At 40.7% G+C, this 22,804-nt stretch overlaps 1 protein-coding gene and 4 non-coding genes across 7 annotated transcripts; 2 read left to right on the top strand and 3 right to left on the bottom strand.

Annotated features, from left to right (window-relative positions):
• Positions 1 to 18,411, bottom strand: LOC120297605 (adiponectin receptor protein 1-like). Of its 3 annotated transcripts, none has more exons than XM_039320434.1 (8): positions 18,363 to 18,411; positions 17,396 to 17,588; positions 16,558 to 16,701; positions 9,891 to 10,062; positions 6,887 to 7,073; positions 5,299 to 5,486; positions 4,421 to 4,614; positions 1 to 1,950 (listed from the first exon to the last, which is right to left on the bottom strand). In XM_039320434.1, exons 2-8 carry the CDS (start codon positions 17,513 to 17,515, stop codon positions 1,822 to 1,824), a joined length of 1,134 nt encoding a protein of 377 aa, XP_039176368.1. In that variant the 5' UTR covers positions 17,516 to 17,588; positions 18,363 to 18,411; the 3' UTR covers positions 1 to 1,821. The 3 variants fall into 3 exon arrangements, with proteins under 3 accessions (XP_039176368.1, XP_039176369.1, XP_039176370.1); XM_039320435.1 differs by lacking the exon at positions 18,363 to 18,411 and adding an exon at positions 18,318 to 18,361; XM_039320436.1 differs by lacking the exons at positions 16,558 to 16,701; positions 17,396 to 17,588; positions 18,363 to 18,411 and adding an exon at positions 15,998 to 16,336.
• A 1,184-nt stretch (positions 18,412 to 19,595) lies between these two features.
• Positions 19,596 to 19,667, top strand: TRNAE-UUC. Its single transcript has one exon. It is a non-coding gene; the product is annotated as a tRNA-Glu (tRNA).
• A 183-nt stretch (positions 19,668 to 19,850) lies between these two features.
• TRNAE-UUC lies at positions 19,851 to 19,922 on the top strand. Its single transcript has one exon. It is a non-coding gene; the product is annotated as a tRNA-Glu (tRNA).
• A 432-nt stretch (positions 19,923 to 20,354) lies between these two features.
• Positions 20,355 to 20,426, bottom strand: TRNAE-UUC. The gene has a single exon. It is a non-coding gene; the product is annotated as a tRNA-Glu (tRNA).
• A 1,352-nt stretch (positions 20,427 to 21,778) lies between these two features.
• On the bottom strand, positions 21,779 to 21,850 carry TRNAE-UUC. Its single transcript has one exon. It is a non-coding gene; the product is annotated as a tRNA-Glu (tRNA).
• Between the last annotated feature and the right edge of the window lie 954 nt (positions 21,851 to 22,804).

The raw sequence follows: 22,804 nt of genomic DNA, 5'->3' as shown, positions 1-22,804 counted from the left end.
GGCATGGTGTGCGTGCCCATAGAGAAGGGTCTGAGTACCGCTTCTGGCACGCGTGCCATAGGTTCGCCACCACTGAACTAGAACCATCTCCAACGTACTTAACACCACTTTGATTGATCTATAGCTGTTATCAATAAATTAATAAACTGACTTCCCCATCCTGCCTCAGCATCTTAATCCTGTGTGCTTTACAGTTATTAAAATATTTTAAAGGAACTGTAATTTGCTGCAGGAGTGAGAGGGTGGGCATTTACTCTAGAGCAGACTTTAAGCAGCTGGTGCCATCTCCAGATACAATGGTTATGCAGACTGAGGATCCAAAGGCAATCAGCTTAGGGAAGAATGTTCTAGAGCATTTTAGATATTGGCTTGGCTGATGTAGGAGTCCAGTAGTTACAGATTTGATTGCAGGGACGTTTCAGGGTTCAGATCCAAATTCTAGGCTCTTTCCTACAAGACTGATATTGGTGCTCTACTGACAGCATCCAAAGAAGGTGCATCACTATGGCACCCAGAATGAAAGTTGGAGCCTCTTGGTCTTCCAGTAGCAGGGAAGGATGTGTAAAGAAAGAAGACTCTTGTGTTACACTGGACTGACTTTTCCCTTCATACCTCATCTTCAACAGAAAAAGGGTGAGGGTTCTGTAGCAAAACACCAAGTAGACTGACAGTCCTTCAGAAGGCGGAGGAGCAGTGAGAGTTCTGTTCAGATTATTTTATTTGCTGTTATCTAGATTCTTGGGGAGAAGAAGAAATCTGACTTCTCACCACATGCACAGACATACACACAATCTATTATTTAAGAAATGTCCTATCCTTGAAACTATTTGTCAGGGATTAAAGAACAGAGAACTGAGCAACAGCTACTGTAATTTCCAAACTAGTAAATTGATGGTAAAAAAAAATGCAGGCTTCTCCAGCCAAAGCCCTGATCTCTCTCTATGCAGTCGTGATTGGAAATGTTTCCCTTTCTGTACCCTAAAAACCCAGGAAGGCTGACACATTTAGACATCCACAAATCTCAAGGGGAGGGAGGATTACTGGCCCATAACTGCATCCATTTTTATCCCGTGGCTGGGGGGGAATAGATATATGCCAATCATCCATGCCCTGATGTTGATCTGGACAGTAGGCTTAGCTCTTAAGACATATAACCTACATTTCCACAGAGAAGCAAACAATCTGTTGCTGTCCAGCAACAAAGCCACTCAGTCATCCTATCTTGTGGTCTACTCCTTCCCTTTTCACTTTTGGTGGAACAAAAATAAGTTTGTTACGTATTTCAGTAGACAGCATGCTTTCTGGGCACCCATCTGAAAATAATCCGCCTCTTAAAAAAGCACCAGTTCATAAACAGAACTGAACAAATATACACGGCTTGGACAGACCTGAGAATACTTCATTAAAAAAAAACAAAGACATCTCCTTAGCTTATGGGAGATACTGTATGCATCCATCGTGCTCTATATGAATCCCCACATGTACCGGCATTTTAAGTTGTCTGAAGGGATTAACTGCCTACCATATTATCGCCCATCTCTTTAGCCTTACACCCATTGCTGGCAATTCACACACACGTGTAATCCACATGCTCGCACATATCACATAGGCTCACGCGTAGGTTGCCCTAATGGAGGAAAGGAGAGCCATCCCCCCAACTGCAAAGAAGACCTGGGACACAAAGATTGTTTTTCAAAAGGAAACTTGCTGCAGTGCTCTTTAAGAGAGGCCCTGCCCCTTGTGGTCCGTATCCAGAAGTGTGCAGGGTGACAGGAGGGCTGCCCTCATTCAGCAGAGGTGTCCCTGGGGCCTCAAAAGGTATCAGAGCACAGTGTTCTCCGTGCAGCTGCCGCCCAGTGATGAGCGGAATGCCTGCAGCTGGGAGACCCCGTGAAGATGGACACAGGCAGCTGCAACCACCAAGACGTGGAAGATCTGGTGAGAATGGAACTAGAACGAAAGGAGAAGAGAGGCGTTGGAGCCCAAGCTGCCTCATATTGACCATCACCACATTATGAGGTTTCTTTGTGTTCTTCACATTCACAAATGAAACAGAAAACAAAGTAGCTGTGGCTTCTGCAGCTTGTATGCCTCTAGTTAGACCCACTCTTCCTCTGGGTATGCAGAAAGAGGGGGGGGGGAAGGAGGCGACAACAAAGAAATATGCTAATAAAGGAGAATATTTGTAGTTCAGGGTTGGTATGAGGGATCTTTGGTGCTATCTGAGCTTGCTTGTTTTCTTGCAGATGTTTCATTACCCAAAGTACGTAACATCATCAGGACTAGTGACTCAAAGAAATATGCAGTGAAACCACAGTTATTTTACTTCCCATTATAATAGATTTAACAGTAAAAAAAAAAGTGCAGTGAAGCTACAGTTATTTTACTTCCCATTACAGTAGAAGATTTAACAGTAAAATCCGTCAACCCACAACCTGGCTATGCTTCCTGCAAACCTCATGAAATTATTGCAACCATACAGTAAAAGGCATTTAGAGTACTGTAGAAGTTTTAGCCATCTGGACTGGATGACATCTAAAAGCTTTAAATTATTATATGTCTGTGAGCCAAATAACATCTGGCAGGTTGATGTAGCTTTGAAGATTTTTATGGCAGTAGGAATGTTCTTGCCTCCTTTGGTGAACAAAGCCCAGAGCATTGATGCTTCATCAGAGATACGTTTCATCTTTTTGTGCCAGATTGTAGAAGCTTCAAATGTTAGGCCAGGTTATTTCAAGGATGAAATCTTGTCTATATTATTATTATTATTACTATTATTATCATCATCATCATCATCATCTACCATTGAGGTTTGTAGTGCCTAAATGTCTCCAAAAACAAAAAAACCTTTTTGGTTTTGGAATAGTTTATTGTGATTTTTTCTTCCCAAATTTTTCCCCGCTAGAGCGTGTAGATTTTTTCTAAGGCCAACAGGGAAGAATGGCTGCATTATCATCCAGCATAGTGAGTGGTTTATTTATTGTTAACTTTAGTAGGTGGAATTCTGCTTTGATTAGGTTTGTAACTCTTGACTTCACAAATATGAAAAAGAAGAAGGGCCAGAAAGTGACCATTACTACCACATCTAGGTCATAGGTCTGAGAACTGGGTTGGTCTCTGCTGTAAGGGGGATATTTTCTGCCAAAGGAACAAGTACACTGCCCTGAAATGCATCTGATCAGCTGTGATTGGCCCAGCAGCTGAAACCCTTTTTGGACAGAGTTGCCCTGACCTCAGTACACCATGTCCTAGTGATCCCACTTAGATCACTGCATTGCTCCAGATTACTACTGGGCACTGTGTGGTTCTGCTCTTGGAAGTGATTAGTAGTTGAAAATGGAGAGATAAGGCTGTAGAGAAGAATATACTTCACATAATGCTAATCCCCCAAATAATCACACTAGGTACCTATATGTATCAGCTAGATGTTAAAGTTTTAGTATGGATGTTTAAGACCATTAACAATTTGGATCCTGATACTTCAGGAAGCGCTTATCCTTACATGTATTTGCCTTGAACATTAAAATCTGCTCTCAGGAACCCACAGCTGAGAGAGATGGACTAGGTTAAAAAATCAGAGAGGATTCTGCCTTCAGGATTTGTGATTTAAGGTCCCTAGCCGAGTCAAGCATTAAGAGTACTCATACTCTGGTTTCTCTTCAGATCATATAAACCTGTCATCTCAGTGTTTGACAGCACTTACTGTGTTTTTCATCAATTTTATATACTGTGTTTTCCCCAAAATAAGACCCAATCAGAAAATAAGCCCTAGCATGATTTTTCAGGACGCTGGTAATATAAGCCCCAGTCCAAAAATATGCACCAATTAAGATTGTCAGCCAAACAGACACATTTAGTACCATATTTCCCTAAATATAAGCCCTAACTGGAAAATAAGCCTTAATGCATCTTTTGGAGCAAAAATTAATATAAGACCCTGTCTTATTTTTGGGAAAACATGGTACTTACATGCAAACATAATTAAATACATTAATTTTGCATATATTTGACTTGGTTTTTTTTTTAAAAAAAATCTTGCTTTTATGAATTGCACTCTTGTCGCATCCTCTGAGCAGGCTATCATTCTCCTGCTTAAAAAAAGGGAAGGGGGCAAAATGTTACTCTACCTATTCTAGGAATGTTGCCACATCACCATTTCTCTTGTTTGCAAAAGCATTGCCTACCTTGTCTGATTTGGTATGTGCCCTCACAGCTTGCCAAAGCAAAGTATTTATTTTAATCTGCCTCCTGATATTTTGGACATGGCAAAATCAGGTGTCAAATCTTGGTATTTTACCTCAGAACAAAGCTATGGATTTTACCAAGAGGAAAGTTAATGTGGAACTCATATGAAGACTCACTCTCAGTTTCAGCTTAAATACCTCCATCCCTCTTCCATATTTTCTTGTCAAAGACATACCCAGATGTCACACTTGCCCGGGAAGAAACGTTCAGGAATGCGGGCAGCATACAAGCCCACTCCCAAGATGTAGAGGACTGCCATGAGGAAGAGCCAACCAATCTGTCCCACTGTCGTGGCCTTGATAAAACCTTCCGTGATCATGAAATGGAGGGTGGGCACCAGTCCACTCAGCCCTAGGCCCAGAAATACACCTATCCCAAAAAGAAAGAAAGAATGTAACTTGGAAGGACAGTTCCATGGCTTTAACATCAATCCAGCTAATAAAATCTTAACCGCCAAACTGGAGTTTTAATGTTGATAATGAAAGAGCAGCTGTCACAAAGTTAAATAAGAAGCAGACACATTTTTTCATATTGAACTGATGATGTTGGCATTGGGTATCATATTATGATAGTTATTGTTTCGTTCCTGCATTTTTTATATTAACTCAATATGCCAGCCATTCCAACCCTGGTTCCCTCCAGATGTGCTGGAATTACAACAACTTTTTCATGTTGGTCTTTCCTCACATTTGGACAATGTTAGGTCTGGGAAGGTTGCATTATGCTAGGTAAAGTCCTCTATATTATATAATAATTAGTTTGGTTTCCAATGATCAGGTTATGAGTGTTGTTTGTATACCAAAAAGGGCACAATTGAAAACTACAAGAAAGGTTTTGGAATCTTGACACCCCTGAGATTTGCAGAAGAATAGAAATAGGGGATTCCAAAAGCCACACAAACTGTTGTGGGAAGGGATGGGTGGAAAGACCAGGCAAAGGAAATGGAACCAAAAGATTAGAAAGCAACCAACAGTATTCCCCATCTTTTATAGGTTTCTCCACATAATGTAGCAGTGTGAGGACTACTTATGCACTCAGATTAAGAATAGTTACCTGCCCGCACGGCCCGATACTGTGGTGTGGCAAAATGATCCCACTGCGACACCGTGATAGCAGTTATACCCAGCACACAGATGATGATGAGGTAGATGAGCTGGGGTTGTGGTGAGCAGTAGAACGAGTAATACAACCAAGGAACAAAACTGCCCATGGTGAGCAGGGCAATTCCAGAGTAATCTAATCTGCATGGAAGGTACCACAGAAAGCAGGGTGATCAGTAGACATCAGGCAGAGGGCAGGGCTTGGTGTGTAAAGTTTAAAATACAGGAGCCTTTAAACTATTTTACTAAAGTACAGGTCTCTATAGTCACAGTGTGGACAAGATATTGTGAAGGACCTTTGGCCTTGATTCTACTGCCAAAATGATCCATGTTATGGGAAGCATGTATGCAGACATCATAGATAGCAAGGATTGTACCTACATGTCGGTTTCTACAAGGAAGAATCACATATTTTGCCACATTATGAACTAGTAACTGATGTTGTCATCTTCTAAAATGGAGGCATTCTTCATAGGTATCCCACTATAATCCCTGCCGTTTAATTTTTACAGGTTTCAATTGCACTAATCAGAGACAAGAAAGGAATCGTTACGGGTATTACAAATGGCCAGGGCTCTTTCTCATGCCTGCACCCCTTGTGGCCCACTGTGTCAGCCTTCAGATTCCCACCTAGGACAGCCTTTGACTTGGCTGCCTGGGAATTGTCCTCTCAACAGAATCAGGAAGTGCTCAGGAGGTGAAAAGCTGCATTAGACCAAATGAAGCTCATCTGTTATTGGCTCAAGAAGTCTTGAGGAAAAGTGCTGTCTATTGGCTTCCTTCAGATAAGCAACAGCACAGTGACAGCCCCTTCTGAAATCCCCCCCCCCCAATATCTCTTGTGTAACATTTGTGTATGGTATATTTACCATAAATGTACTTTGTGACTTACTGTCCTTGGGAACCATTTATAGCAGTGTTTCTCAACCTCAGTCACATTAAGGGATGTGGACTTCCACTTAGAATTTTGGGAGTGGAAGTCCATACATCTTAACATTGATGAGGTTGAAAAACACTGATTTATAGTGCTGCAAAGAACATCACTTTAGGGGCATAGTTTCAAAAATGAATCAGATGACTCCCAAGATACAACTTCAATTGGAGCATAGCATTTTTTATTAAGTTCCAAATGTTGAAGCATCAAGTACGAAGTCCTATCAGGACCCTGGATTGTTTCCAGATGCTGCATGGTGTTAGAGGCCAGCCCAGACAATGGTATACCAGAGTCTTGATACATCTCCATTACTTGCTGCTTGTGTACCACAGAACAGAAGAAAAAGGTCGGGGGTAGGGAGACTGGCAAACTCCTGACAAATTCCAATATCTGATTGGCCATATACTTTGGCTTGATGGGGATTTTCTTTTACAATAAGAAAGGCAGTCCAGTTATCAGCCAAAGAAGAAATTTGTCTTGTATACGCTAAGCATAAGTCCTCACACTTCGTTATGAGAGAAAATATATTGATTCTTAATTCTTGCCTGCTGGTCACATGCCCCAGACGTTTGCAGGAGGATGGAGAGAGGAGCGGAAATCAACTTACTTGGAGAAGGTACGAGAAACTTTCTCAGAGTGGCAATAGACTGTGTGGAATAGCCAGGAGAAACAGAGACAGAGAATGGCTCCGAGGAAAAACATGCCAATGACCACACGCTCCTGGATGGGGGCCACATATTTCATATTAGGACTGAACATGTATCCAATGCCCAAAACCAGGAAGAAGAGGAACCCTGAGGAAAGGGAAGAAAATTACCAATATATCAATGTTTCTGCATGTATTCAAATACTGGGACATGCTTGGAAATGGGAGACATACATCTGGTTTGGCAGGGATTGCAAGGATCCTTTCTGACTCTACCCCTGAAGAGACTCCATTTCAGGAACTTCATAGACCTTTTTCAAGTTGGGAGAATCAATATGTGAAATGGGAGACTGAAGAAGTACAAGTGGCTTCTGGTGTGAGTCATGCCTGACTGAAGATGTCTCTGAAAACAAGTGAAAACAACCGCTATGAAGACAAAAGACCAGTGAATAGATTGATTGTTCGAGTCTCTCCAGAAAAGGGGAGAATTGGAGATTGCCTATGAGTGCTCTGGATGGCAACACCTCATGAGAAACACAAAACAAAAGTCTCCAGCTGGTTTGACCATCAGGAGCCAAACAAGACAACATCTTTGTTCTGAGCAGCAGTGTAACCTTTCATAAGGTCACTTTCTAATCACATTTGGAAAGGTTCAATTTAATTATTTATGGATGTTAGGAAAGGTTCAATTTAATTATTTATGGATATTAGAGACCTTCAAAATGGCAAGCTTAATTTGACACCTGGTGAATTTTTCTTTCTTTGATTTAAGAAACTTTAAGCAAGAGACTTAAGAATTTAAAACAAATTTGAAAAATATAGCAGTAGTGTATGGCATTTACAAAGTAAACTGGTGAAAGCTTTGAAGACTTCTAAATGCCAAAGAGTGATGCAAGATTGAACCCTGTGGTTTGCACAGGAATGATTTAAAGATCAAGATTGTACACAATGAAAAGAAAGAATGTAAGGTTGGATTATTTGACCGGGGATAAACTATTTGTTTGATATTTCAAGAAAGTCGCAATGGACTTTTTGCTGAATGAGAATCCAAAAGATGATGATTTCTGGACTGTATATAGATTAAAAGCTGTGGGGAGAAGAGGTGGGTTGGTTGTTGTTTTTTGTAACTTTAAAAGAGGATGAAAAGTTATTATATTTGCTTATGCTTGGTATAATGAAGGTTGGATGCCACTAATTTATTACTGTCTTGTTTGGTTTTTCTGCACCTTCTGAATGCTTATTTTTTTTCTTCCAGATTAGTTTGTATTAGCTTTACTATAATAATGTTATTGAAGTTTTATTAAAAACTTCAATAACATTATTAGAGATAGAAAGTAAGCAGAAGAGGGGAAGGCCAAATACTTGACCAAAGCTGGCCACTGAAGTAGCCCCTGGGTTAGTCCTGCATTTATCATGTCACCAATAAACCTGATTTGGGACAACAATGGTCTTTCAGACTGTAGGACCTGCTTTTACACATAAGTCCTCAAATCTATGTATTTCAAGAGATGGAGCATGGTAGTTAGAGAAACTTTCTAGCATCAGCCAGTGTCAGATCAGATTTGGTGCTGGACATCTCATATTGAAAGAGGATTTTAAGATCTAAGAGTTCATTGTTCCCAAGAAACTGGGCAGATGTGAATATGTGACAAGGCATCCAAGAGTAAATGTTGAAGACACTATCGTCACTGGGGTAGTTGCAAAAATGTATGTCTCCTCAATGTAGAATTCAAATAGCTTTTTTTAAATGCTTTTTTTATTTAGTACGCATGTTTTCTTAATGCAAAATTGTGCCAACTAGATACTGGTAGCTCCAGCAAGTTGTACAATAAGGATACAATCCATGGACCAAAAAGCTTTGTAGGGCAGTAGAATCAATTTATCACATACAAACTGGAACTCATGAGACTTCCTCTGTGTAAAAACAAACTTCTTTCTCTACCCTGTAGTTACTTTTATAGCAGTGGAAGGGCAATTTGCTTTGGCTTCTGGTGAGTGAAAGAAGAGGACACTTATATCCTGATGTCCTTTCACTCCCTAGCGATTACTGTGGAGGGAAGATAGAGGAGGACACTTGGCTTAGAACAGATCCAATTTTTTTTTCATATTGCCAAGGATTTTTTTTTTTTACAGATGACAGCAGACATCATTTTCAGTCATTTTTAGCAAAAATTGGGGTGGGGGGGGGACTGAGGGATGAGACATTGATCACTTGGAAGTTCACAAATTAGGGCAACCCTACAGACCAAAAATATTGTCACTCTCACAGTAAACCATGGGATTCCCCCCACCCACCCAGGACCATAAATGACTTTTGCTAGGATATATAGGTAGTCCTCAACTTACAAACACAATTGGGACCAAAATTTCCATAGCTAAGGAAGGCAGTCATGAAGTGAGTTTCGTCCAATTTTATGACTTTTTTTTTTGCCCCGGCTGTTAAGTGAATCAGTGCAATTGTTAAGTGAATCTGGCTTCCCCCACTGATTTTACTTGTCAGAAGTCATTTGGGAAGGTTGCAAATGGCGATCCCAGGATGCTGAATTGTAGTAAATACACACCCATTGCCAAGCACCCAAATTTTAATTATGTGACTGTGGGAATGCTGCAACAGTCATAAATCTAAGCAATCTTTTTCTGTGCCATTATTACATTGAACTGGTAGCTAAATGAATGGTTGTAATTGAGGACTACCTATATAACCTACTTGGTTCATATAAGATGGTAATACAAACCCAGGCAAATCACGATCCAGTCAGTCACTAAATCTCATTGGTGTCAGGTGGACACCACTGGAGAGTCATAACTTTTAGCCAAGTTTCATGCTGGATGTGTTTTGTTAAAAAAAAAAACACAGTGAAAAAATGGAAACCAGAGTTTTATGCAATGGAATGCAGTTTGTTTCCCATCCTCTTTGTTCCCCCTCAGTCTATAGAGCTATATAGTCCTCTGCCCTGTGACTGACCAAGCAGATGAGTCCAGATGTTGCCAGTCTCGGTGTGGAGCCGGAAGATGCTGCGGAAACAGGCACGGAAGGAAGGCATGGGTGGCCTATGTCCATGCAGGAGAAAATCATTGTCTTTCAGCCAGTCAGGCAGCACATCGTAAGGCATGACACGCCAGCGGCCTTCCCAAACCTGCAACAGCAGAAGAGAGGCTAGAAGAGACATAGAAGAAGCTTGCTTACCTCTCCTTCCATGAGCTGAGAGCATCAAAACAGTGAGTGCATTTTTATACTTGGAGATACGGTATTCCTCTTGGGAAAAAAAACCCCAACAACCTGGGAAACAAGAATTTCTAGCGTTTTCCCAAAGAATTTTTCTAGTGTTCATCTCATTGAGTTTCCAAGTAGAGCCTTTTTTTGCCTTCATTCCCTATAAGCCTGGGGGGGGGGGGATTTTGAGGAAATGTTCAAGATTCCAAAGTGCTTTGAAATTAGGGCAAAGTTCCGCAGACCAACTCCCCCTCTCCCCCCCCCCAAGATTTAGATGGGGCCCTCCAAATGTTCCAAGCAAATTGCTATTTTTCATGCCAAAGTGGAGGAGAGTAATAATGTCTACCAAGAATGAATTATGTTAAAAGGATGTATTGAATTTAATGTGATTTAAAATAAATCTTCTAGTTTAAATGCACTGTCTGGACCTGTCTGTCTCTTTTTTTCTGATGCACAGCCACCATATGCCACCCAGAGTTAAAGTGTGGACTTCATCCTGAAAAAAACCTTGAACACCCCTAAGGTAAATCAAACCAAATGAACTACAAGGGCATATAGGTATTTAGTATGAAGACGCACTCACTCGCCTTGATCCTGTATTTTAAAAATGAGTAGTGGGGTATCTTCCAGCTGATATTTAATTTTAAAAAAACTATTATTATTTTTTTGCATTGGGAAGTTCCCAATAATCTCCAGTTAGAACCTCTTGCTATAAGAAAAGCCTACCCCCCCCCCAACCTCACAGAACTGTTATGAGGATAAAATGGGCAGGATAAAAAGGAATGCTACATCTATTGACTTGAGCTCCTTGAAGAAAAACAATATATAATTATTATTTTATTATTTTTAAAGATCATGATTAAACCACAGCAGGCATCATCAATCGCTTTCATGCTCTTCTTTAACAATGCTCTGGGTTCACGATCCCTTCTGCTTTGCTTGTTCCTTTGTTAGATGCAGAAGCCAGTGAGCAGAGCTAGCCCTGCTTCCCAACAGCATTTTACTTTCCATCTTGATTGAATGTCTGGTTGAAAACAAGCATTTCCCCCAATGGGGGAAAACTACTGTAATTTCTTACTGTTAAAATCGAACAGTTTCTATCATAAAAATGTGGCAAGTCTGATCATATAAACTTTTTTTAAAAGGCAAAGCGAGAATATCTTGGAGAGACAGAAGCAGGAGGAGCAGCCACCGCAGTCTGGGCAACTTAGAGATAGTCCAGACAAGAAACCCCAATTCCTTCTGTAGATTCAAGCTTCCTCTTATTTAATTGTCGCCTCATCTGCAGCTCCTCCTCCTCCTCCTCCTCCTCCTCCTCCTGTTTCTCAAAAACAGCCTCACAGACCATTACAGAGAGGGATGCAGAGGTAGAAAGAGCTGTTTGCAAAATAATGGCAATAAAATCAAATAACCATCTGAGTCGGGATGGTGTATGGACCCAAAAGCCTTTTTTCAGGAACAAGCTATCTTTCCAGGATGTGGGCACCACTGCATCATTTAGAGGCATGGAAACAATGGGAATTATATTACGACATACACAACGTGAAATTACAACTGCCAATTTTTTAGCTTTCATATGCAACAAGTTCTTTCCAAGAACCTAGGATTCATAATGTATCAGTGCATTATTGCTGTTGTTGTTAATCTTCAGTTTGATTCACAGTCTGGGAATGGTAAAAACGTAACAATTCAAGTCCTAACCAAGAACCTAAGAGCTGTTAAGGTAGTGTCTGAGTATACAGGTAGTTCCAAGTAGGGTGTTTTTTTTACATGATATTCAAGTCTAATAAGTTCACAATTTCCATGTATCTAGGCAGCCCTGTGGGTACTGCTCCAAGGGCTCCTATTACTATTGGTACATTATTATTGTTATTGTTGCTATTAGTAATAATGGTTGGTATGAAATATTATTATTACTAATAGCAACAATAACAATAATAATGTACCAATAGTAATAGGAGCCCTTGGAGCAATACCCACAGGGCTGCCTAGATACATGGAAATTGTGAACTTATTAGACTTGAATATCATGTAAAAAAAAACACCCTACTTGGAACTACCTGTATACTCAGACACTACCTTAACAGAACCTAAGAGCTGTTAAGGTAGTGTCTGAGTATACAGATAGTTCCAAGTAGGGTGTTTTTTTTACATGATATTCAAGTCTAATAAGTTCGCAATTTCCATGTATCTAGGCAGCTCTGTGGGTACTCTCCAAGGGCTCCTATTATTATTGGTACATTATTATTGTTATTGTTGCTATTAGTAATAATAGTATTTCATACCAACCATGGAGATATTTTGAGATGCAATTTTCCTGAGAAATTGCAGCTGTTTAAACAACAGCAACAACTATTGTTCAATTTTGGCAATCATTGGGTGCAATTTAATAGTGCTGTGGGTCTCTGCAGGGACCATAGTGCCAACTTTCGCCTTATAGAGGTTCTGGGAATGTCATGGTGCTATTTGATGCATTTCTACTCAGAAGTCTAAGGGAATTTAATAAAGCTTATATTCAGGTAAATGGATATAATATTATGACATTATCTCACGTTCTAATTCCACTGTACCAAATTCAATAGAGGTAATAGGAAACTGTCTATTAATCACACGTCTTCCCTTTGAGAAATAAAGCAGGTAAAAGAAAGGAATAAAAGGGTAAGGTGAGATTCTCTTTTTCCTACCTTCCTTTTCCCTTCACCTTTCCTTAGTGTTTTCCTTTAACACAAATAGCAGAAATGAAGTCCAGGAAAAAGGAAAGAAATGGGTAGGAGTATGAGACCTTACCTGCCATCACCTACATGACCTTCTTAATGTAAATAAAATAAAACAAAAGCGAAAGTTCCTTTCCTTTTTTTTAGTGAATAAATTATATGTCTTCCTCTGAAATTCTGGTCAGCCTTCTATCACAAATTCATTTTCTAGCCTTCTTAAAAGTTGGTCATTGCTTCCGGTGGTGTAGCGCTGCGATGGCGGCTACTTTGTAGCTGTCCTCCTGAGACAGCGTTAAAACCACTGAGAACAGCAGGCATCAGCTGTTCCGCGGTTTAAAACCTCCTTCCCGGGCCAAGGGAGGGAGGGGAGTTTCACCCTCAATAGTGGAAGAGCCTCTGAAATCCCCAAAGGAGTTTTCTTTTGGGGTGAAAGGAGTGCTCCCACAGAGTTCAGGGTGTCTCCGCTTCTCAGGTGCCTTTGTCCCTTGTTGTTTGGGACAAAGCAAGACGCCGCTCCCACCTCCGCGCTTAAAGAGAACTGGTGAGTTATTTAAAAAGCGGACAGAGCTGATTAGAGGATTTTACTAATGGCGATTTGAAGTTTTTTTTTTCTTTTTTAAGGAGACGGAACGGATTTTGTCTATTTAATTATTTCTTTTTTCTTTTCTATTTCTATTTTTTTTTCTTATTATAATGATTTTTTTGAAGGAGTATTTGGGTTTTTGGAGTTAATCTCCCTCTCTTTTGTTTAATTCTTTTTTTCTTCTTTTTTTTGTATTTTTTAAGAAGGAGGAAAGAAGAAACATTTTTTTTTTTAAGATGGCTTCAAAGCGCCAAGTAATTTCCACAGTTCCTAAGGTGGCTTCTTCTTTGGCGATATTATCAGCGCAACAACCTAAATCAACATTATTACCTTCTCCTCTTGCACAGTCATTAACGGTAAAAGATTTGCAAGATGTAATGGGAAATGCTATATCTCAAATTAGGGGAGAAGTGAAAGAGATCTTAGTGGAGAATAACAGGATCTTGAGGCAAGATATAGTTTTGGCTTTAAAAGGACTTGCTTCTGTTGTTGAAAAGTTGGATTTTCGTGTTGAAGAAGTTGCAGATAAAGTGGAGGTGTTGGAGGAAAAATTTGAAGGCATGGAAAAAAAGATGGAAAATTCACAAGATGCGATTCTTATGTTTCAATATAGAGAGATGGAGTTTGCTTTAAGAATCAGAGGCTTGAGAGAAAATTTGCAAGGAGATCTGAGAGAGATGGTTGCAAATGACTTTGCTGTGATTTTGGATAGAGAAAAAGAGGAAATATTCAGAGAAATTGAAAAAATATTTAGAGTTAACTCTTGGGTTGCAAAGCAAAGAAATTTGCCAAGGGATGTGGTAATTTACTTTGGGAAAAGATCCCTGCACAATGAAATTATACAAGCTTTTTACAATAAGAGGTTTCAGATTGCTGCACAAGATGTTATAATTTTAAAGGAGATCCCATCTAAAATTTTAAGAAGAAGAAAGGAGTTTGCTTTTTTAGCAGATGAACTTAAAAAGAGGCAGATGCCGTTTAGATGGGATATTCCGATTGGAATAATGGTGAGCTATGCGGGGATACGTCATAGACTTAACGCTGTTTTTAAAGCAAAGGAGTTTTATACTTCGGTCCTGGGAGCACGCTTTTCACCACCTATAATGTTTAAAGTTTCGGAAGAGAAGAAGGTAGAACAGCAGTCTGAAGAAGCTGTATTGATGAAAGTTGGAAAATTACAGACTGAGGGGTCTCAACAAGTCGAGATGAAGGAGCAGAGAATGACTCGGGCAATATACAAACGCAAGGAAAAGGAACAACAGAAAAAGGAGGCTAAAGAAGTACTACAAGAATTTGTTTCTGAGTCTGTGGGAGAAGCAAGATCTAAGAGTTCTTTGGTGCAATCTTCAATGGCAGATCTTCAAGCAGCTTTCTCGAGGTTATTGGATAAGACAGATGGGTAAAGAATGTAAAGATTGTTCCAAGGTTATTGACAGATTATAGCTCATTGCGGATGGAACTGGTTATTGGAAAAGAGGAGATAAGATTATGGAGACTGAATGAAAACTTTAGATAAGAAGTGTATGCTTAGAAACTTAAGGAGTATTTAAAGGAATATTTTGTTTTAAATATGTATAAGTGGATTTCAATGGTATAAGTAACGCTTATATGTGTGTTGATTGTGATGACAAAGAAAGATGGATAAACTTTATATAATATAAGTATGATATTAGAAAATATTGTTTAGCTTTTTGAATAATTTATATTTAAATTTATACTTAAAGTTTATAATATTTTAATGGCGGACTAGATTCCAATTAATTTACTTTATATTTGTAATGTTATTAAATTAGGGAGATGATTGGTTTGTTAATTGTGAAAGAAACAGAAGTTGTGAATTATAGATAAAATAAACTATAATGGTAAATTGGTAGGATTGTAATGACAAAGAAATTATTTTAATGTTAATTTCTTTCTTCTTTTTCTCTTTCTGTTTTTCATATATAATGGAGTTAAAGTACTTAATAATTCGTTTATTGAATGTAATTATATTTGTTTGAAGTTTATTTGAGTTTAAAAGTTTTTCTTTTTAAGTTCTAGTTAATCCTGTATTCAGCTCTGGGAAGAAGGGGGGAGGGTTTTGGGGAGGGTTGGGAGGGATTGGGGTAGGGGTTTTTTATTGTAAAATTGTAAAAATGTATAATAATAATAATAATAATAAAAAGTTGGTCATTGCTGATCCACAATATCAAAATGATGCCATGAGGAACTCTAGACCCTAGATATAATGATCTTATTTGAGAAGGGGGCTCTTATATAGTAATATATATGTTACTTTAAAATGTAATAAGCCAGTCCTTCTGCATTTTGGTGACCTCTTACTTTGTTGAGTGGCAGCCTGGATTTCTGCTCTAAAGCCCTGGCTTAGGGATCCCATTGATGGCTACTAAAGTAGGAAAGCAATAAGGCTGCTTTGACTTTGGAACAAATTTCTGGGAGTCCCAGATATTTTACATGCTAGAGTTCAGTCAATTTTGAAAGTAGACTGAACATAGCTTACAAATACGGACAATACTGATCCAGGAGGAGACTGTTTCTGACTTTTCTCAGTTCTCACTTGCCTTCATCCGACAATAGTCCACCTCCAGGTCTTTGGAAAAATAGTCTTTGGCGCTTTGTGCTCCCTTATGTCTCCTTCCCATGGCCTTCCTCAGATGCGGAGCTGAAGGGAACTCAGCTGGGTGACTGACTTGCAAGTCAGAAGAGTGAGCCCACAGCATCTTCAATTTTGCTTCTCCTGGTCTCCCTGGTTCTGGGTAATGTGGCCAGATGGACTTGCCCCTCTATGAACCCGTCCAGAAGCTGGCTCAGGACGGGTTGTCATGGCAGAGAGGAGACTCTCTTCCCCAGGGTAAAGGATGAAAATCTTATGGTTCTTCCACTCCCAATCACTTGGCAAAGGGGGCTATTTTTCTCAGCCTAGTAAAGCTGAGAAGGAAAAAGATGTTGGTCAGCAGCTGAAGTCATAATGATGCTTCCTGGAGTACTGCTGTGACATATTGGCTTGCCTCAGAATCAACAGGGCTCATTCAAGAGTTGACTGCTGAACAACAGTTGTAGAAGAATGAAGTTACAAAGGGGGTGGCACCCAAGAAGGCTTTATTTAATGTGTATAACTTGCCTTCAAAACAAATTCTTCCATCTTCTCCATGGCATGCTGGGCCTGAAGTGGCAACATCAAAACCCGCACAGGATCTGGACCAATGTCTTCTTCCTCTAACTCTGGATCATCTGATCCCCAACCTGTGGGCTCCACCTTCATTTCCTGAAAAAGAAGATGCATACACTGGCCAATGGAATTCTATAGAAAGAGAGATAATGTGAGAAGAGATAGGACGAATGAAGGAAAACCAGGAATAACATTTCCCTTTTCTGCTATATAGTGCAGTACTCTACTGATAGATTAACAGAGAGGTTCAGGATCCCTTCTCCCTTGATGCAAGGGATAAAGGATAGGCCCAGAAATAAGATAAAGGATTTCCTCCTTCAAAGAATCACAACCCAGAACAACTGGTTTAGATTTGGCTTGCAGGGCTACCCTATCAACCAGCCACTAGATTCAGAGCACCGAGAATCACCTACAGGCTCTATTTGTGAGTTTGCAGTCCACTGCTGTAGACATGCTAGCTTTTCATCTGCTCTGTTGGATATGGCGTTTGCAATGCTACAGTTCGAAGACCAGCAGGAGACAGAATAATGGAACTGATGTTGAGTTGATTCATAAGCCAGACAGAAAAATTACTAGTAAGTGCTGCTCTGGCCAGAAGTCATAGTTTCAGCTTTGAGTTCTGACCTTTCTTGAATCCTCAGCCCAGCAAAGCCATTTTCACATTCTTAGACAAATGTAATTGGCTTTAGAGAACAGAGTTTGGGTCATGATGACTGCACACAAAAGAAAGATGCAGAAGACAGTATGTAATAAGAAGAGAGACCCAGTGGGTGGCCTCCCTGATACTCACCTGGCCAGCATTCTCTTGTAGCAAAGGTCTCATTTCAGCCACAGCCTCCTCCCCCAAGTACCCTGTGCACCACCCAGCCCGCTCCTTCAAGGGCTCCATGTTGGGGGACGAGGGGGGCATACAGTTGAAGCCTCTTCACAGGCAGAGGCTCAGTCCCATCTGCAAGCCACCAGCCCCATCGTCCCCATTGTCTCTGTGAGAAAGCAGAGGGGATAAGGGACGCAGAGGGATGAATCTCTGGATCCTTCTGTTCTCCTTCTCACCTGGTGATCTGCCATTTCTCCCCCTTCAGCTCCTACTTCCCAAACTATCCTGCATGCTTGTCCACAAGAGCTGTGCTAGACATCCTACCCTTCTCCTTTGTCCCCCTGAAATCTCTACCTCTCTTCAGTTACTTCCCCAGTCTCTTTTGTTTTTATTCCTCTAAAATCCCTACCATCCTGTCATTCCTTGTCCCTCTAAAATTTGATAACTTGCTCCCTAGTTGTATTGATCTGAACTCTAAATATTAGTACTCTTCACCCTAACCATTTAAATGACTGCTTGCAACCTGTCCTTGCTCTCAGCAAGGGGCCGGGGAGAGGTTTATCTGCTTCCCCTAGATTCCTAATATGGTACAGAGAAGCAGTAAGATCTGTGCCATCCCATGGTTCACTTCCCAATAGTGGGTGATACACATTTTTTTGAAGATTTGTAAGTGGAATTCAAGGAATACGTGCTTATCTATAGCCATTCCTTGGTCTCCCTTCCTTGCTACCCAAGCATGGTTCACATTTATCATCTCATTACCCCCACAAAACCACTCTTTGGATGTTTCCTTTTGCCCTATAGCATCCCTAGCCATACCTCTTCCCTGTCCCCATTCCCTTGAGGCCCTCCCAAATATTTCTGCCCTCCCTTCCCCTCTCCGTTGCTCCATCACCTTTCTTTCCATTCTATTCTCCCAGCCCTTTCATTATACTCTCACCCAAAAGCCCTAGCAGCAGCAGCGGGACCCAGCTGCCTCTTAAAACCCCGCCTCCCGCTCCGATAAGCCTTGGCACCTGCCCATCAAATTCGGATCACTTCCTGCCAGAAGCCGAGCATCCTCGCTTGCTTGGATTGGGCAACGCGTGGGGAAAAAAATCCGGTGCAGATAACTTCCGGCTGATGCTGGAAGCCTTCCTTTCATTGTTGCCATGGTGATCCTTAAGGAGCGGTACCCTTTGTTTTTGTAGCGTTCGACAAGAAAATGGAAGAACAAATCGTTTTGCAGCTGGTGGGGTGCAAAAGGGGAGGGTAATCTTTTGCATCTCGTGCAGAAGTTAATACGTTTGCAAAAGATCCGGACATTTAATCTCAGGCACAGGTCTGACTGAGGTCTGCCCGCAGAAATCGTGTGTAGGAATTCTGTGCGTGGATAACCCCGTTTTTACGAGGAAAAAAGCGGTATGTGTCGGTTCAGCTGTGTACGTACCGTGTAGGGGAGAGGAATTGTATATCTCGATGCAGTTGCACAATTGAATGAAGGCAGGTTTAAACGCATCCGCCTTGGTTGGGAAAAGTTTGATGTGCTTATGTCTGGGAAAGTTAGACACAGTTCCTAAATCTTCTCCATAATCCCGTTTGAAGGCATCTGTATGAATCAATCGAAGGATTGCCACTGTCCTCCACTGATTACATTCCAGGAGTGGCAATTAAGGCAGCCGGATGGGATCCTTTGGAAGAGCCGTTCAATTTCCACTAGAGCTGTAATTCTCAAGTCCAGAAACTTTTAAGATGCGTGGAAATCAACAATTCCGAGAGTGGAAGTACACGCATTTTAAAGTTGCTGAGAAAGTTGTCGAGAAACGCGACATGACAATGGAACCAATAGTAATTTTATTCGAAAGGAATTGGTGAAACGGGAGTGAAACTGACAAGGAAAAGACATGTGACACAGGTTCCCTGATTAATTTTTTAAAAAAAAAATCCCTACTTGATTTTGCATATTTTAATTAGGCTTGGATTTTCGATTTCCAAACAGGTGTATATTAATGTTTAATATGTCAATCTGCCACTTTTCAATTGAAAACCATCAGAATTTACAAAAGGTTTATGCGAAGGCGGCTGGATTTTGAAGGACGACAGCTGCAATTTCCTAAATATACCTGTAGGAGGCAGAAACAATTGTTATGGCTTAGATTGGACCACCATTTCCTGGAATCATTTTGCAAGTCCTTCCCATATGGTCTAGCGGTTAGGATTCCTGGTTTTCACCCAGGCGGCCCGGGTTCGACTCCCGGTATGGGAAGAAAGATTGTTTTTGTGCTTGTCATTCTGATTTTTAAGAATACTCTTGCAATTTTTTTTCTAATTTCAAAATACCGTATACTTTTCTCTGTCCTTTAAAACCGAAACTATACATATTGAAAATGAAAACGAGAACGAGTGCTACAATATCAAGTTAGATTGCAAGACACAAAATTACGTCTTCTCCCATATGGTCTAGCGGTTAGGATTCCTGGTTTTCACCCAGGCGGCCCGGGTTCGACTCCCGGTATGGGAAAAGTATGTTTTCTTTTTAAATTTTAAAATAGGTTTCTTCCCTTACAAATACTATACTCTTCCTTATTAAAACCATTAAAACCCACTGAAATGTCAAACTTGCTTGATTACAAAAAGAGCAGGGTATCAGGTTCAAAAGTGTTACCTTTCAATATAAGCAAGATTCTTAAAAGAGGACAAACAGAGTTGATACATCAACTGGATAAAAGAAATTTGGAGGTGATTTGTAATAGTTTCCGAGAAATAACCAGATCGTTGATTTGTCAGAGGCTTCATAAAACGCGTCTGCTGTAACTTATAGATATAAAATGGGAAGCTCCTTTTCTTCATTTGAAAAAAAAAAAAGACAGCGACTGCGCAAAAGGTCGTGTTTTTTGTGAATTAGCAAACGTAACGGATTACAGAACACACTTTTACTGTAAAACTCCAACTTTTCCCATACCGGGAGTCGAACCCGGGCCGCCTGGGTGAAAACCAGGAATCCTAACCGCTAGACCATATGGGAGAGGATGTAAAATTGGTTCAGCCACCAAAAGTTCAATCTGATGATCCGGGTTAAATTCTGCCACTACCAGATTCGCAAAGATTAATTCCTCAGGCTGCCCATCGCTGAGTAAGAAAAACCTGGGGCTGCGATTATATATTGTACGCGCACTGCATATGATTACGTGGTAATGTGATATTAATGGATAGACTTTAGGCAACTTCTCTAGGAAAGCGAGCGAGCGAGAGAGACAGACTCCAATTCACTTCGGAGCATGTCAAATCCACATATCGGCCCTTAAGTTTGACGACGTTCGCCTTGAACAAAGGCCTCTTTGGACGACCCTGCGTGTAAACTGTGCTGCCTTGCCGATGCTCGCGATCACTTCTCCAGCAAGGGAATTTCGGACTCAGGAAGGGCGGCAGGCTGGCCTTCTCATGGGCCGCGCTAACCGGACAGAGGAAACCCTTCCCGGGTTTAGTCGCTTTGCTGAAAGCCGGGAAAAAGTGACTCGGAGGTGGGAGAAGAGATACCAGTCCCAGCCTGATCGCTTCTAATGACTCAGCTGGTGCTTAAGGAAGCTAACCCAGATGTGGATCCAAATGCAACTTCCCGTCCACCTCCCCCCCCCCCGTTGCATTCGCCTCTGCTCGAGTCTCCGAAAACTAAGGATTCTCATCACCACCCGTGTTTGCACTATTAATTTATTTGCGTGACAGATTGGAGCTCGTATTGCAACTTTAGGGGCAATTTCAGTGTTACATAAGAAGAGGCACGCGAACTGTAAAAATGTGGTCACTGCGACCTTCTTTTTGCCACGCCAGGCTAGTTTGCCTTTTTAGGATCCCGAACTCAACCTCACCAAGAACAAGGCGCAGGCAAAACCTTTCCCTTGTTTCTCCTTGTCCGCCGCCTCCCCCCTCTCCCAGTTCCGTATCGCAGTACTTTTTGGAAAGCAGCTCTAAAGGCGTAGCGACCCCTATTGAAAGGCTAGGGAAGTACGCCTTTAAAGGTCCCATCTCGTGCAAATCTGGTCCCAGAGCAGCCTTGGGACGCCCGGGCGTTTTTTTCCTCCCCCCCTCCAATGTATTCCTTCTCTCGTTCATGTTCTGTCTACGCACACATGAGAACGAGTTAACTATAAAGAGGCCAAACTGAATAATGTGGCTTCTCTGTTTAAAAAAACACGAATTGTCAGCAACAGTTTTTTTCTAAGATTCACTTCTTTTAGGGTCCCGAGGGACGAAACTGTCCTTCCATTAGTTTTTGATCCACTAACAAAAAGCAGAGGGGTTGCTTTCGTTGTTTTGCTAATGCTCGTGTCTCCACGGTAAATAACTTAGATTTTAGAAAAATGTAAAAGAAAGTTACTTTTCCCATACCGGGAGTCGAACCCGGGCCGCCTGGGTGAAAACCAGGAATCCTAACCGCTAGACCATATGGGAGAAGACTGTTTAAGTTATAACACAATTGGCTGATAAAGATAACAGCTCAATAAAGGTACCCACATAAAGTATTTAAATTTCTTATACCAGTTACTATCCAATTTTTTTAAAAATATTGCTAGCTTTGGTTAGCATCCCTAATGCACCAGGCTATACTTCTCACCCACTCCTCAGGAATAAAATCACTAAACTTGAAAACCTTATTAAGTATTTTCTGATCTAGCTTTTTTCTTGCACTTGGATAGTAGGCTTGACGGTAGTAGGCTTTTTTTTGACTTTTTGTACTAAGACTCAAATATACAAAAGCTTTGTGCTCTGTGAAGAATTGGTATGAATCAGCCAGGTCTTTTTAAAGCTCAGCATAACTAGATGTGTCTGTCTTCTTTTTCTCCCGTCAGGGGGATATGCAGTATGTTTGGTTCATCATGACAAACTCTTGCAACGGAGGTACACCTCTTCAGCATTTGAGCTTACCTTTGTGGGGACCCTTTTGCTCCAATTTGCTGGACCAACTCCAGCAGATATAAGAAGGAACATCCCCACCTGAAACCTACAAATCCAGTTGCCTACTAAAATAGAATAGGCAACCAGTGAGTTTTGAATAAGCTATGATAACTAGCTTTACCCAACAACATACTGATTTAGTGTGATGTCAACTCATTGGTAGCTTTATTAGATTTGAGGCAATTTCCAGTATTCCTCTAGTGCCCTATCCCCCAGTCTCAGTAACTTTAAAAGACTGATTTAGGGGCTTATTTTCAACATCATCATCACAACTTTGTCATTAGAAGAAATTAAATATCAGCAACCACAATAGGCAGAGGACACATTTATATTAAAATTAAAACCATTCCCCTGCATTAGTTTCACTGTTGAACTTTTTCTTAAAGAGATACACATCCAAATAAGGCAATATTTTCTTCAAGATATCTATTTTTCTTCAAGATATCAAAT

Source organism: Crotalus tigris, unplaced genomic scaffold (genome assembly GCF_016545835.1).
Source record: "Crotalus tigris isolate CLP2741 ecotype Arizona unplaced genomic scaffold, ASM1654583v1 scf7180000023637.1517150, whole genome shotgun sequence".
NCBI classification, from domain to species: Eukaryota; Metazoa; Chordata; class Lepidosauria; order Squamata; family Viperidae; genus Crotalus; species Crotalus tigris.
This window is presented reverse-complemented; position numbering and strand designations above follow the sequence as displayed.